We start from the raw sequence: 17,046 nt of genomic DNA on the forward strand, positions 1-17,046 counted from the left end.
TCTCTTTGTGGTCTTAGCTGAACACTGATGTATTGAAAAACGTTATTTTCTCATTAATTGCATTCATAATGCCAGTTGTTTATATTATCACCATATGGATTCTGCAAGCATAAATATGCAGCTTGATTATGTGATGTATGAATGCAGTTTCAAGAGTGAAGTTGTTGCATCACAGTTAAATGGGGAGTGACAAACAATATAAGGCAGAATGGATGTCTTTTCCTCGTTTGACCATTCAGAATCAGAGGACACAGAGAAGTCTGCAGTGGACTCCGCAGGCCCACGGCTAAGCTGTGCGCTGCTGCCCTCCAAGCCTGTCTTCCACCCCAACACACCCCTCTTGCAGATGGTTGATGCCATCAGTCATTCCACCTCCAAATATAGAAAGAAGAACTTACAGCTGTGTTTGAACAGAAGCAAACAAGCAGTGGGCAAATTATCCTGAAACAACAGTTGTTAGGCAGAAGTCACTGAACTAAATTCCTTCTATGTTAAAAATATGAATATGGAACCACGATATCCTCTGGGATATTTTACAACTGTATACCTATTTTAAAGTGAGGAAAAATCATTACAAAATGGCAGATTTTCCTTGATTACACATGAAACACAAGCAGGCTGTTGTTTCTTGTATGTTTGTTTAACACTTGTATTTAGCACAGTAAAGAAAAACCAAAGCAATTCAAGGTTTGATCAACAGGAAGCTGACCTGCTACAGTAGGCACCTTTGGTCAATCTCCTCAGTGCAGGTGTTTGAAATCCTGAAAGCAGCACCCCTGCCGCTGCTTTCACCTGCCAAAGCATACCTCTTTATCGCGTGAGCAGGAGTAACGATTCGATTGGAATTAGTTGCTGGCAGTTGAACCTCCAGACCCTGTAGGCACTGACCCAGCTGTCTTCTGCTTTGCTCTTCAGGATATGTTCTGCTCACAGTTTCAGTATATTTCCCATGAAGATGTTATGTTGCTCTTGGAAGGAGTCATGTCTAAGGACATGGAATATTCCAGACAATGTCATTGCACATATATTACTGTATGTGTGTGCGTTACTAAGAAACCACCTGCATTCCTGAGGTTTTAAGGACTTTCAGGCTTGTCAGTAATGGTTTGGAAACATCACAATCTTTGCTGCTGAAAAGTCATAACTCAGAAAAAAAAAAATAGCACCACAACTGTCTTTGGCTGAGCAATTGCAACAAGGCAAACAACAAACTTCATTTTGTTGAAATGTCTCTAAAGCAATGAAATTACTATAAAACTCATTATTCGAGCACACACTCTTGCAACAGGAGGGAAGCACTTAATAGATAATATACAAGAACAATAGGTGGACACCTGGGTAATCCCCATAGACTGGGACCAGTAATCATTCCACTAGGAAAAGGTGAAGGCTCCTTAAGTAGTGAAGCATCAAATATGGAGCCCATCCTTGATTCTTCAATGAACACTTTCTTTTGCCATGATTGACAATCAGTGGGCTCTTTGAATTCATCTGCATTAGACTTAATGAGCTGTCAATCAAAATGCAAGTTCCTAAACTATAAATTGTAGCTTATGTTTGGGAACCAGAAATATGCACTTTAAAAACCCATCCAAAATTATTTTTATGTGCACCAAACTTTCAGATTTGCAATATGCTAATATTCTTCTGACTGCAGAGGACAGAAAATTCACTGAAAACAGGCATTAGCATAAAGAGATCGTATTAGTTTGCAGAATTAATAAGACATAAACAAAAAGTCTACTTTATGGTTGAGTTTGACTCAGGGGGTAAATTATAAATTATAATAAGTAATTATAAATAAATTATAAATTTTTCACTCTGCATCCAAAGGTGCCTCCCTTTTGGGGCTTCAGCTTGTGGTACCCAATGGTCTCATACTGGTCAGCACAATATTTTGGTGAAATAAAGACAAATCCCAGAAGTGATTTTCTAACAGGATCGAAATGAAGTTTGGAGTCCAACCCTGAACCACGCATGGTTGCCATGGTGGTTCTGAGCTGAATTAGACCTGGGTCCAGTGCCTGACCAGACAGTTGGGGTTGCACTCTTGGTCCAACATTGGTTGGTCATGAGACATTGGAATCAGTAAACTTTGTAAAGCAAAGTTGGGATGCTATAACTCTAAAGAATGAAAATGAAAGTTGGGCAACAAAAATAATTAATATTCAACACAATAGATTTATATTGACTGTAAACAGCTTTTATCACCAAAAAAATCTTAGAATTGTTTCCCAATGTGCAAAGTTAGAAAATCAGAACAAATGAGAGGCAGATATACTAAGTGGTTAAGCTAATATTTATATTTTTGATTCCTTAGACATTTGCTTTGCTAGAGATTAAAACTAGGGGAGAAGGCAGCAATAGAATATAGTAGCTCTTTAGGCTAATGGAAATCAACACTTCTGGTCTCCCAATAATCACTATTTTCCTGGAGAACAGAACTACTGGCAATTTAGTGACTCACTCAAGTATGGCCAATTTCATGTATTTATTTTGATCACTCGATCTCTTAGTTTGGGATGCAACATCAAACACACCACAGTCTGTGTGATTGAAACAACACAGATTTATTTGTAGCAGTTCTAGGTGATATGAAGTTCAAGGGCATTGCTGGTGTGCAGTTGGCAGCTGTTCTTAGGATAGAGATCGTAAGTCATGCCTCTTCTTTAAAGGATGTTAATCCCAAACATGAGTTCTCCATTCTAATGGTGCATTTACCTCTCCAAAAACACATCTCCAAATAACATCACATTGATCTTGAAGGCTTTCATATATGAATTTGGAGGAGACACAAGTCTTCATTCCACAGGGCTCACATTTTTGTTGAATTGCTACTGGGGTAGAAATTTAATGATGGAGACTGAAGGATCAGAAAGGAGATTATAGCTTTCTGCCAATTCTAAGGCTTCTGAGATCAGACGAGATTAGGTGCGTTCAGGGTGGTATGGCCATAAACATGCCAATTCTAAGGCTATCCCACAGTGAGGAGACACACACACACACACACAATGAAGCTAGACATACAATCCAATTTCTTCCTTGAGAAATTCCTCCATGACAAATCATGGGAAGTTGCATTGAGCAAATAGCACTTGGATTATTATCTTAAGCATGAGTAAACTTCAAATAACAATTCCAAGCAGATTCTATAATTAACAATCCCTTGGGTTTTTTATACTTTTGGTTCAAGTGCTGGAAAATTTAAAAAACACATATATTTTACTCTCGGGGGTCTTGTGTCCAGCAGGCCCTGAGGCCACTGAGAGGTGAGGCAACAGTGGTCTTGTGCAGCAGAAACACTGCAGACAAACTGGTGGTGAAGAATGCCCGGTTATTTTAGAGCGGCCACAAGCTTACATAGGAGAAGGGGGCGGGCAGAAGGTGGTCTCAACAGTACTTCCACCCAACAACAGCATTGCAACTGGCAAACAGATATGTCTATATCTCTGGACCCTCCAATGAAGTTAAACGTCAGGAAGTACAGGAAACCGTGTCTCACGGCAGACTCCTTAACTGTTGAAAAGAAGAATGAATGTAACATTTGACTTCCTAGAGTTGTTTACAAAGGAATTCCTAGCACAGGTCAAACAAGAGCAGGGAAGAGAGACTGGGGAGCAGCCCGTTGCTCTTGTTGCATGTCCAGTGAACGGGCCATGCTGGAGTCTCAGTTAGTCAAGGGCACAGCATGCCATGTGCCTAAGGCCTCCCAATATGGGATAGGCAGGCAGAGATCCATACTATGTTGAGTTAAGGATCTTACAAGTGAATAAGCTTAATTCCTGATCTTGAGGCATTTAATAGTATGCCATGTTGATGAAGAGCAAGCCTTTGTAGGCGAGAGCATGCAGGGTCAGTATACCGTCTGCTTGCAGTTGATCTATCCTACTGTTTTGGCTAAGGCTAGAGAAAAAGACCAACACCCCCAGGGTAACTGAAGGACATTCTGATGTTGGAGGGAAGAGGTGGAGGCCAGGCCAGAGTATTTCTCAGTGAAAGCATTGCCACAGTCTTTTGTTTGTCTTTGTAAAAATATTGAGGCAACTCACTCTTATGGTCACGTATTGGATTGCTTACTTCCTCTTTTATGTGTTATTTTTTTTTTCCACAGCATTTGAAAGAGCCAGTTGTACCAGGATGAAGGTAAACACTGCTTAGTTTTGGTTTTCTTTAATTTGTTTCCTCATCTTCTTCTCCTGTCATCTTCTTCTATATTTTTAATGGCAACTTAGGATAAAGAAGTATATAAGAGCCAGGGATTTGGAAACAGAACGGGAACTGTATGCTCAACCTGACATTTGTGACTACATTATACTTCTCTGATTCACTTTACTTCACCTGTAAGTCCATTTTATAGCATTTCGACTAGTGTTGAATTATATAAAAGAGGGTTACATATCTTACAAACTATAATTGATATACCAAACACCAGATCATTCCTGTGTGCCTTTCTCAACTTGTGGGACTCACATTTCTAGTCATTGTCATCTTTTAGGGGGTCCCAGTTCTATGCTTTATGATTCTGTGAAAACATGCATTTTCTGAGGGCTCACTGTGTTTGCAGCCTGAAATCTGCAGATGGAATTCCAGAGATGAATAAAGCAGAGCTCTTTCTTTCCATAAAGTTCTCATTTAGACTTTTTTTGTTGAATTTTCACTAGTCCGTCTCTCTCCTGAGTCGTTACTCTATCTGTGTCCGTGAATATCTATGTAAAATAAAATGACGAACAAACCTGCAATTCACGTATAAACTCTGAGAAAGTAGTAGGCTTATAGCAACAGCCTTTTTGGGAAATAGGAATACTAACTACAAGGAAGTATTCTATGAGCTTTATATAAAGACACATTAGCAAGAAGTTTAGAACATCAATTATGAGAAAACCAAAATTTGAAGGCAGATAGTCAAAGTTAGGCAATGAATTTAACTATATGCAAATTATAGATGCTACAAAGCAAAAAAAAGGCCATTAGTGGTTTTGTTACTGCATCCCTAAGTGGACATGAGAAATCCCGGTAACATTACAAGCGAACAAAACTGAGTAGTTTTAGGGAATCCAAATCTGTGGGTTGCCATTTTCCTGATTTCTTTTCTTAGTGTGTTACTCAGAGCTGAATTATAGTCTCCAGAGATTTATGCTTAACCTCTACCCCTATCTCATTTTATCCCCAGGGAGGATTCCTTAGTGTTTTGCTGTTGTTGTGGTGGTGGTGGTGGTTTTGTTTTATTTTTATCTCATTGTCTGGCCACAGCCCGCACTGCCAATAGAATCATCCTACTCTTATAAAACCAAAGCAGTCCTATAGTTCTTCAGAGACCGTTCCATAGATTATTTATGGGACACATGATAAACACCTAAGAAATTGTTAGCCTGACAAGCTCAAGATACTAATAAAATAGAAAGGTGTGGATGACTAAAAAGAAAGGTAACTACGTGGGTCCAGGAAGTTGGCTGGAATTATACAGACAAAAAGTTACTAACTGTGACCTTGAGAAAATGTGCAGCTGAAGAATAGATGCTGGCTTGGTACAATGCAATTCTGCTAACACAAAGTCCAAGGAATCCTTCTGTTTTTCAATTTCCACATATTGGTTGGTGAAGGTTTGGGGTATTATGGTGGAACAGCATTTGATATAGCAGGTAATTGCAAAGTTTGCATTCCATGTGTGTACCAAATCTTGTCCTGGATGCTCCACTTCTGATCCAGTTCCTTGTTAGTGGCCTGAAAAAATCAGTGTAATATACCCAAAATGCTCTTGAGCACTGGCCTTCATGGCCATCTATGGAGTAAACCAGTACATAGAAGAATGTCTCTCTTTCCTCTGGTTTTAATAAATAAATAAAAATAATGTAATATGAGCGGAACTTCCAAATGCCAGCTACAGAAAGAAGCTATTAGGTGTACTGACTTTCCCACCTATGTCTGTGCCTTTGCTCTGTGTCCAGAAAAGGGTGTACTTCAAAGTGCTGAACCTTCAGCCTGACTTTTGGGATTAAGACAGAAAGACAGCAAACAAAGACAAGGTGTTGGTTAGATCTAAGCAGAGAACAAATGCACTAAGCATGATGTGTGGTATGTGCAATTGTTTCAATAGAAATAGGAACTTCTACAACTATGTTCCCTGATGAGATAGTTCACGTTATAACAGATGTAGAAAGTGAAGTTACAGGACAGTTGGCCAGGATCTAAAGATGAGCAAGAAGTTAAGAGAAAGTAGGGAAAACTGTCATCCACAAAGCTAGCTAGAACATGCATCTACCACTGAAAGAGGTACCAAAGCGAAGCCAGGATGCTGTGAAGAGAAGCCAGTATTTGGGTCACAAGGTAATGCCCACTCTTGGACTCAGATTGCAAAGCAGAAGGAAGTGGTATCACAGTACTGAACATGGGACCCAGTCCTGCAAGCGAGCTGGAAGATCTGTGCCTGTACGTGCAGGAGCTGCAACAAAGCTGGATACACATGAACCTTGCAAGAGTCAACACCACTTTTGCTGCACGTTCACCTCCACATCTAGCCCACACTGCTCTTTGGTTCACCCTAGCCAGGACCAGCCAAGGAAAAGATTCTGGAAAATCCAATTAATCATAGCCAAACGAATACAATGCTTAGCCACTGGGTGGGAAAACATTCGGTGCTGTGAGCTTATAAAATGTGGGGCCTCATTTTTATTACAGCATAATAGCTGTGATTGCACGATTAGTTTCCAGTTCCTTCCATATTATAAGCCTTTCCAGACTTTGCCCATGCCCCTGATCCCAATGAAATTCTATGTTGTGTGTCGCAATCAGTCTAGTCAGACTCAAGCGATGTCTACTGTGTGCTAGATTCCAGGCTAAGCATAGAAATCATGGCAATCACCTAAAACTTTTGGTTCTGTCTCAGAGTTCACGGCGTAGCAAGCGAGATGATCAATCCAAACTTGTTTCACTGAGGCAGTTGAGAGCATGTCCTGACGAAGTACAGGGAGCTGTGGGGTGGGTAACCCTGTCTAGAGCGGTCAGAGAGCTTGCTTAGGGAAAGGAGCAAGAGGTGAGGAGACAAGGGAGTGGCATGTTCAAAGAACAAGTGAGAGCAAGCCAGAAAGAAGCTGAGACAATACCACTGTGGGAGCGTTCTGGAAAAAAGGTCCAGTGTGATGAGAGAAAGCTGGAGCTGAAACATCAGTTGGACCCGACCCCAAAAAGCCTTGTGTGTCATGAGGAGTAGTTTGAAATTCATATGAGAGAGGAATAATGACAAACCAGTGAAGATTTAGTCAGAGGAATGACCTAAGTATACCTGCACCACAGTCAGTCTGGCTGCAGCTTGGAGGCAACTGGAGAAAGACCATGGAGAAAGTTAGGATGCAGGTGCAGAAGTCCAGGCAAGAAAAGGTAGCAGCTGGCACCCTAAAGGAGATGGAGAGAGAGTGGGGAGTACGAGTGACTTTTGCCAATTTTCTTGTATAAGCAAGAAGATGAGATCCAACGTATCAAAGGAAGGAAGCATGAAGGGGGATGCGAGGGTGTCACAAAACATTCAAGCAAGTGTGTTTATAGGTTGGTTTATTGATTGATTGTAGCATTTCTGAATGAATGTGTCACACTCACACGTTGATGTCGGCATTTTCCAAAGTGTGTGCTCTGGTGTCCGGAAGCAGTTCCCTGGGGGAGCACACTCTACCTTCATTGCAGTTGGCAAAACACATCTCTTGGACACGTCTCTGGGAGTGTCCTCTGAGCAGAAACCCCCAAGGAGAATCATTTGGAGAGGTGGTGAGGCCGTGTTCTTTGTGTTCCCAAAAGCCTTACTACCAATACAAGGCCTGTAGTGACCTCTGCTGTGTGTATGTTTAAAAATGTATTTATTTTTATTGAAAAGCCAGATTTAGAGAGTGAAGCAGACAGGGGAAAAGCTTCCATTTGCTTCTTCACTCCCCAAATGGCCCTGGTGGCAGAGGCTAAGCTGATCTGAAGTCAGGATCCAGGACCTTCTTCTGGGTCTCCTGCTCAGGTGCAGGATCTCAAGGCTCTAGGCCTTCCTTCACTGCTTTCCCAGGTCATAATAAGGGAACTGATTAACTAGAGAGTCTTCACACCAACCCCATGGTGTGTGTGTGTGCACATGTTTGTGTGTGTGTGTGTGTGTGTGTGAGAGAGAGAGAGAGAGAGAGAGAGAGAGGGAGAGAGAGGGAGAAGGAGTTTAAAGAAATTGGTTTGGTTTAGGACTTTGGGTACATTTCCTTACAGATACACACACACACACACACACACACACACACACACAATCTGTTAGTAGGATATATATCATACCCTTATGGACTGTGGTTCATAACATCCAAGTAAACTTTCTGAAGCCAGGTTTCCTGGATTTTCATTAATATTGGTTGATCCTTCAAATATTCATTGGTCATTGGTAGACCGTTTAAGATACTGGCCCTGTAGCAATAGCAGTGGGGCTGGGGATGAGAGTCTCTGCCCTCTTACACTTTTACCTGTTTTTCAGTATAAGAATCTTTTCCTGGTGAATGTGCTCAGCAGAAGAATGAAGCAGAAAGAGTACGGTGTGCTGTGGAAGGTGATTCTTATTCCAGGACTATGGAATAAAAAGCAGAGGGAAGTGAAGAATGGCTGTGACACTCTCCGGGATGTTCTGCCAGAGGCCACACCAAGCTTAAGGTCTTGAAGCTGGCACAGATCTGATATTTGAGAAGCAACAGGGAGACAGGCGGACCTGCACAGAGTGGAGCTCTGAGGAACTACAAGTTTGGGATTCTCGGTGTGGCATCTGGCAACTTTGAGAGAGGTGGGTGGACAGACTCTCTAAACCTCCATCTCACACGTGGTTACACATTGACTTATTTCCTAGACAGGAAAATAGGCCTTTGGCCTATTGGTCAAGCTGTAGGTAGGAGACCTGCCTGCAACACAGGTTGAAGTGCTTGATTTTAAGTCTTGTATCTGCTACTGATTCTATCTTCCAGCTAATGTGCATCCTGGAAGGCAGTATGTGATGGCTCAAGTGGTTCAATCCCTGCTGTGCACGAGGGAGACCTGGGTTGAGTACCCTGTTCCAGCCTTCAGCTCAGCCCAGCTCCAGCCATTATGGGAATTTGAGGAGTGAAACAGCAGATGGAAACTCTATCTCTCATAAGTAAATACCATTTTTAAAAGATGCATTTGTATTTGAAAGGCAGAGACAGAAAGATAAGGAGAAATAGAGAGATTCTTCCATCCACTGTCCACTCCCCAAATGGTTGGAGCATCTACCAGCGCTGAACGTACCCAAAGCCAGGAGCCAGGACCCAGGACACCTGGTCTCCCACATGGATGCAGGGGCCCAAGGACTTGAGCCATCTTCCATTGCCCTCCAGGCCCCAAGCAGAGAGCTGGATCAGAAGTGGAGCAGCCAGGACTAGAATCAATGCCCACATAGGGTGTTGCTGTCCTAGGCAGAAATTTAGCCCATTACAAGACAGTGCAGGGCCCAAAAAGTAAATCATTTTATTTTATTTTTTTTAAAGATTTATTTATTTATTGGAAAGTCAGATATACAGAGATGAATAGAGACAGAGAGAAAGAGCTTCCGTCCAATGATTCACTCCCCAAGTGAGCACAACGGCCAGTGCTGTGCCAATCCTAAGCCAGGACCCAGGAACTTCTTCCGGGTATCCCACAGGGGTGCAGGGTCCCAAGACTTTGGGCCATGCTCGACTGCTTTCCCAGGCCACAAGCAGGGAGCTGGATGGGAAGTGGAGCTGCCGGGATTAGAACAGGCGCCCAAATGGGATCTCAGTGCGTTCAAAGCGAGGACTTTGGCCACTAGGCCACGTCGCCAAGCCCAGTAAATAATTTTAAATAAAAAAAGTAGCAGTATCTGCCAGGGGTTGCATTTAAGGGTTTCTGAAGTTTGTACATGGACAGAGCCTGACATACACTTGGGATTTCATTGAGGATTGACTAAGTTGATACATGAACGGAGCCTGATGTATACTTGAGATTCCAGATAGTTAGTGATAAGTTTGATCATTAATGAGAATTTAACATGAACCAAATCTTTAAAGAAAGAGCAAAGCCGTTGTAAATAGAGCTCACTGGAGAAGGAGATTTGGGGATACAGATAGACAAAGGGGTCCAGAAGAAATTAGAAGTACTGCCCTTTCTTCTGTAGAAATTAGCCAAGTCCAGTGGGAGGAGAAAGCTGAGGAGTAGGAAGCATGGAAGGAGCATGAAGAGGACAGGAACGAGAGAGCTTTGATTTACAGCATAAAGATACTGGACTCCCAGTGACGGCAAATGTGGCAAGATGTAGCTTTACATTTATGGCTCTGTGTTCTTTTTTTTTTTTAAATGAGATTTTTTTTTGAAAGTCAGATTTTACAAAGAGAAGGAGAGACAGATCTTCCACCCACTGGTTCACTCCCCCAAGTGGCTATAATGGCCAGAACTGTGCTGATCTGAAGCCAGGAGCCAAGAGCTTCTTTTGGGTCTCCCATGTGGGTACAGGGTCCCAAGGCTTTGGGCCATCCTCGACTACTTTCCCAGGCCACAAGCAGGGAGCTGGATAGGAAGTGGAGCAGCCAGGACATGAACCAGAATCATATCCACAAGGCTACTGTGCTGGGCCTACGAGCCTGTATTCTAAGGGAAGCATTACAGCAGCAAAGAGCCATGGACCACCAGCCAGCACTGACGAACATTGTTAGGACTATGTATTACTTCTCTAATGCCATGTAACAAATTGCCCTAAAACTTGGTGGCTGAAAACACCATACACAATCTCACAGTTTTCCCAGGACAGGAATGTGGGCAAAGTTAAACTGGGCCCTCTGCTTCTGTGACTCTCACAGGCTGTGGCCAAGGTGTCAGCTAGGACGGACTGCGGCCATCTCAAGGCCCTGTTGGAGAGTATCCACTTCCAAGGTTCTTGGCTGCATTCCTGGCTGTTGGACTGAAGTCCTCAATTCCGTCTTGGCTTTAAGACCTCCGTGCTCCCTTGCCATATGGGCCTCTCCCTCATTGCAGCTTGAGCAAGCCAAGAAGGTTTTAGAAAGTCTTGCAAGACAGAAGCCACCATCATTTGCAACCTGATTGTAGTGGTGGCAACCCACGCACAAGGAGCAGGTCAGGGGCTTCAGCACACATTTGAGGAGAGAGGATTCAAAGACAGGGAGCTCAGTAGGCAGGGTCCTGGAAACCAGATGGGCTCTCATCCCGACAGCTTCTGCTGCCCGGGTCATGTGCTCCAGGATATCATGCTGTGTAGTCTGTCCTCAGGGGAAAGGGGATGACCTTTTCCATTGGCCTGACCAGTGGGGCCTCAGCGGAGGAGTTGGTTTACAGAAACAAGTAAGGGAGTGGTCTGGCATGTCTGCAGTGAGGACTCAATTCTTTCTCACTTCACTGAGCTCCTTTAATTCTGCAAGCTATCCTGTGAAAAAGTAGATTATGGTTTGGATTATTGACAAAACATTAAGGTGTAAATTTGTACTTAGACAGCCAGGATGACAATTTGAGCATCAGTCTGTGTGGCTGCAAAACCCATGCTCTTTCTGCTATGCAGTGTCCCCTCTATATTGTTAGAATGCATATGGCTTGTATCACACATGATAGCAGACATATATGTAGCTACAAAAAGTATCAAGTTCTCTGAGCTATTGTACTATATAAAGGTAAATTGTCACCCAAAGACCCATAGAATTGTTTCTTCTTCCTCTTTTTTTTTATGAAGTCCAAACTTGGCTAATACAGTATATAGACACTAGAAACATTTTCATAAAATAAGCTCCTGGTGCTTAGTAGATTCCTGAATGTTGCATTAGCATCAGTATTTAGCTCTAATGAATCTAAGTGGTGTGGGCAAAGTGCAACATCACGTGCTGCTCATGCTCAAATGTGCCCAGAGAGGTTGAACAAGAAGGAACCTGTCCCGGGGGGAGTTTCTCAGATCTCACAGCTAGGGGTGACCCATTAGCCCTAAAGAGTGTCCGTCCAGCAGCCGTGGCGGTCTGAGTCACGGGCTACATGTGTCCGCCTGCAGAACCCGGAGCCTATCTTAATTCTTGCCTCTCACAGTGAATGCCTCTGGTGGGAGGCAGGAAGTGTGACCTCATCTGCTTCTCTGCCTCTGGTTTCGCAGGCTGTTTTTGAAAGAAAACAAGAGGGTGGGAAGGCTGACTTTCCCAAGAACTACATGCGCCTCTGTTCTAAGAAACAGCCCGGACAAGGGGCTGCAGAAGACAAAACTTCTCTGCACATTGCCGTGTGTGTATAAGAAGGGAGGAAAAGGCTTCCTTTGTTGTGAGATTTCTACACCTGTTGGCATTCTGATGTTCAGCCTTCGGTTGAAAAATTGCTCAGTTTTCGGCTTCTCCTGCGTTGACTACAGGTAGCTTCACACTGCAGCAACTACGTTTAGCATTTATCAGCTGGAAGAAGAGACCGGGGACTCCCTTTGGAAGGAATGTGTATGGGAAAACCACTTTTCAGAACAGACGTGTTGCTTTGGTGGAACTGGTAGATAGTGTCTGTTTCTTGAAAAGTTTCAGAATTGTGACTGCAGCCTTTTTTTTCTTTAACTAATTCTCTGCTAAATGTCAGTTTAATGCCTGTGAGCTATCATGAGCATTTGTAAGATGTTGCAGGATTTATTGGCTTAAAATTAAGTTTCATTCTTGGGGAAAAACTGATATAGAGTAATTTGGACTGGACACACTATTGTTGCTCAAAAAGTGCAAAAGACAGGTGACAGACTAATGTATTAGATTTTAACAATATCATTTCTGTTCCAAATAAGCAAGATCTGCAAATGTGTGTTGTGATTTTGAAATGTTCCAAGACATGCCAGGAAGTTCTTCTGACATCTTGCAAGATCATTGCTAGCATATTTCTGAGTGTTCTAATGGGGAGTATGTGTAACTTATTAAAATAATTTGGAGCCTTAATATGGCAGAAAAACAACAACAGCAACAATTCATTACTGATTCTGACACTACAAAGTATGAATAGCGTTGGCTAACCAGAGAGGATTTAATTTTACCTTTTATAAAAGCTGTTGAGATAGTGGTCTAGATTGGTACAAAATCCAGAAGTTAGTGGGAGGAAGGGCCATGTGCGGAGTGCTAAACGACTAAGATTGCCAACATTTATATACTCTGATCTTTCTAATTTGCCATTGAGAGAATGCACTAGGTGTCCAGGAGGACTGGGGTTTTATGTTGTACAATGGCACAGTATTTTTAGTGCAATGCTGTCGAGGCTGTTTTGGGGGATGTCTTGGCTGATAAAAAGCACTCACCAACTCTCTAACAACCTGTCAGTGGTTCAAGTTGTTGGGTAAAAGACACACACCAGTCCCAAAGCGCTGTCTGAAACGTGATAACGGCCTTGAGTTGTGGTGGGTGTTTAAAACAGACACATTTGTTTGAGCGACTCTACAATGAATAGGTTTTTTCTTTTCTTTTTTCAATTTCTTCATCAGCCAACTCATTTTCATTATTTTTATTTGAATTACAAATCAATCTTTGTAAGTCCAGCATTCCCAAATACAATGATGTTTTTATTTGCAAAAGGGGAATATTATTTCAATGCGTTGAACGAGACAACGGAAAGTGCAATACAAAACCAGAGAAGAAGACACACTTTCAGAGAAGTCCTACAATCTACCCCCTTGCCTTCCATCCTTTTGCATCCTATAGCTCTCTATTACTTCAGTAAATAAATCTGACTAGTGCAATTAGTCGATACCATCTGTTTTGGCATCATTTTTTCTATTTTTGATATGTAGTCCACCTTTTTTTTTTTAACATCTTTTGCAGAAAAATCTGTGAAGCTTGAACAAGCGGCCTTCCCAAGATGTACCGAATATCTCAACTGATGTCAACACCAGTAGCAAGTAAATGTGAGAGAACTGTTATATGCAATTATCTTTTGAGCGATTAGACTCCTTTTAGCAATTTCCTTGCTTTGATTTTGCTGATACTCAGACCATTAACCATCTGTCAGTAGCTTGTGTTTCTTAAATGCCAGTGTTCACGTTGGCAATGATTTTGACTTCATTTCTTTCCTTGAGAGAAATGTGATATTTTTTCCTTTTTGTAGAAAAAAATTACCAGGTTTTTTTTAGATGCCTGTGCATAAATGTGAAAGGAGATTGTTTATCAGCTACTATTAAGATGCAAAAACTGTTTGTGTCTAAAAAATGCTGAATGATTTTTGATAGCTACAAGCAGAAAACAAGGGCGTTGTTAACGGTAGTGGTTTCAAGTTTCTTCCTTCCTCTTGTTATTTTCTCCTCAAATGCCACTCCTAACCCTCCCTCACACTCTCAGAATTGTCTCTTACAAACCAGCCAGTCTAATTTGAAAGTCTAAATTGCTTTCTTTGTTTTAGACACTAAGATTTAGATATTTTCAGCGATGGAACCAAGTTTCACTGAGCCTGCCTAGCAGAGGTATTGATACTCTTGCAGAATATTATGAAATTCTGTTTTAGAATATTAATCAGATACTATGATCCTCAAGTGAGGTCCGTTGCCATGTCTTTGGTTTAACTAGAATGAATAGATGGATCGTGTTTTTCTTTTTAAAGTAGGGAGGCTGACAGGTGGGTGTTTGGCACAGCAATTAAGAGCTGCTACGTGGGACACCCACATCCCACATTGGACTGCCTGATTTGACTCTGGGTTCTAGCTGATATTCTTCCTTGGCGACAGCAGACAATGGATGCCTCAAGTCCTTGTGTCCTCGCCGCCCACACGGGAGAACCAGATTGAGTTCTTGGCTCCTGATTTTGGCACGGCCCAGTCCTGGCTGTTGTGGACATTTAGGGGAGTGAAGTAACAGATGAAAGATCTCCCTCTCCTTTCTTTTTCTCTCTTTCTGTCATTCTACTTTTCAAATATAAATGAAAATAAGTAACGTAATTTTTTTAAATGTTAGAAGGCTTCACATATAGCATAAAACAAAACTTGTTCCCACGAATGTTTTCTGCTCACCGTCTTATGATGGACTTGTGACTGCTGCTGAGGGACTGAATAGTTGTTGCGTTATAGGGGAAACAGTGGGGGAAGTAGGTGGGGAGGGGTGAAAGGGGAAATCCCTGATTCTGAAGAATTGTATCATGAAAAATAAGGGTTTTTTTCTTTTTCCTTAAAGCACTAATGAGGAAGAGTCTGGCACTGTAATGGAATCCCTTAGATTGCTGATTAAGGTGTAATAACCAACATATTGGGGCATTAATTTGGGTTTTCTATAGCTCCCCACAAGACATTTTCTCTCCTCTTCTCCTAAGCATTGTTTGATGCTGATGATTTATTATTGCCTCATTCTGCACCCAGGTACCTCAGCAAGAATGCTGTATCCCAGAAGACACCAATGATGTGGGCCTTAGATCGTTTTTTGCTTTCCATTGAGACCTGGTGGCAGGTTGAGTTAGGCTCATTTCCTGGATGCTGCCTTCATTGGTGTCTTCCTGCTGAGACCAAGGCATCACTACCCAAACTTTCTTAGAGGACTCCGCTTCTCTGGTCATGCACATCAGCAAGATGTAAGACGTTTTTGTTTCTCTCTCCTTGGCTTGTGCAGGTCCTTCCAAGTCGGACGGACGATTCGCTGGAGAGCTGTCTCCCAGGAGCCCTTTCCTTAGGTAGGCATCACCTTTTCTTCAAGGAAAAAGAAATCATCCCTCTTCCTGTATGTTTTATTTTATCCTAGTATAAAAATGTTCTTTCAACTCTTACCCAGTGTGAGTACAGTTACATAGCTTCATTCCTGTGGCATACACAAAGTGGAAATTTGCTTAATGGATGGCTATTATTGGGCACTGAGTATACAGGTAGACATGAGCAATTGAATGTCATTCAATGGTTACTGTTTCTCACATTGATGTTCCTTTAAATGTGCTTTCCTGTCTCATTTTTCAAGAGCCACAGACCTGTAGAGTGAGGCACAAGCTGGCTGAATTTGGTGCTCCACTCACTGGTGTGGGGTTTACAATTTCGTTCGAGCATGGAATTCACGTGGTGCCTCCTGTCTTTTCTGCCTTTCTTTTTTCTTACTCTTTCATCCAGTATGTAAATTGAGGTTTCCCCCAGTATTTGGTGACACGAATTTGTCATATAAAGACATCAAGTGAATGCAATGAAACTTGTTCTTTTTTGTAACTCTCAGGCCTCTTGTTACTCCCGTGAGTCGGGAGAACACTCACAAATGCACCTGTTACACAGTCACATTGACCGTGATCACATAGTAGCTGCATAATAAAGCCAATTAATTTGCTCTTTTTTCCCTTTATGCACTGAGATAATAATAATAATAATTAGCATCTACAGAGATTCAGAAGAGTCAATAAAGTCCAAAGTATGAGGTCATACTATAAAGTATGCAATAAATAATACCCATTTAAAAAGTACATTAATATTAACTTGAGTGCTTATGGCAACTTGCATTGGTTCTGGAATTTATAAAGATAAAGGAATTCTATAGAGCATGGGGAAATGTGTGAGATGATCAGCAACATTTTATGGTCTATCAATTTATGAGCAATTGTCTAAATTTCATTGAAGATTCATTGTTGACTCACCAACTGGTCTTTATTTATCCTCCCCTGGGGGTGTGAGCTCCAGACTCACAAGGTCTATTAGTCACCCTCAGGATGACAAAGGACTGTTTCTTTGGACAGTGATGTAAGTTGCTGGGCTTTGGTTGAGGGGGTGAGTTTCTGAGAACAATTGGAAGGGACTTCTAAAAGCAACCAAGTATTGGACTATGCACAGCAAAAGCAAGGCAAGAATCAAAATCTAGGGATATGCTTTTTATCTTCTTAAAATGTTTGATGATGTTGAGGAAGAACCTTTTTTGCTGCAATCCAAATGCTGGAAGAGGATTTCTATATTGGTTATAATCACAGGTTGACAGAGAGATCACTAGGAATTGGAAAGAGTCCAACTGAAAATTGGTGAAGGATGAAACTCAAACTGAGCATGGAGAGAAATGTAAGAGCATACTTCTGTAACATCTTACTTGTCTGGTACTTTATACATGCAGTTGTCCCACTAATTCTTTTTTA

General features: G+C 41.9%; 1 protein-coding gene across 17 annotated transcripts in view; it reads left to right on the forward strand.

Annotated features, from left to right (window-relative positions):
* Positions 1-12,083: 12,083 nt before the first annotated feature.
* Positions 12,084-17,046, forward strand: part of TMEM71 (transmembrane protein 71) — a 65,542-nt gene continuing 60,579 nt past the window's right edge. For 8 of the 17 annotated variants that reach the window (XR_005883755.1, XR_005883749.1, XR_005883751.1 and 5 more), the window contains exons 1-3: positions 12,087-12,367; positions 13,797-13,879; positions 15,564-15,624. Coding sequence is in view for 10 of the 17 variants with exons in the window: in XM_040979265.1 (XP_040835199.1) it covers positions 13,834-13,879; positions 15,564-15,624 (107 nt within the window). In the remaining 7 variants the exon portion in view is untranslated. Of the gene's footprint in view, positions 12,368-13,791; positions 14,432-15,316; positions 15,526-15,563; positions 15,625-17,046 lie in introns of those variants that run through there. The other 9 variants (XM_040979272.1, XM_040979271.1, XM_040979267.1 and 6 more) reach the window with 6 other exon arrangements.

This window comes from Ochotona curzoniae, unplaced genomic scaffold, assembly GCF_017591425.1.
Source record: "Ochotona curzoniae isolate NIBS_2020 unplaced genomic scaffold, NIBS_Ocur_1.0 contig_3190, whole genome shotgun sequence".
Taxonomy (NCBI): domain Eukaryota; kingdom Metazoa; phylum Chordata; class Mammalia; order Lagomorpha; family Ochotonidae; genus Ochotona; species Ochotona curzoniae.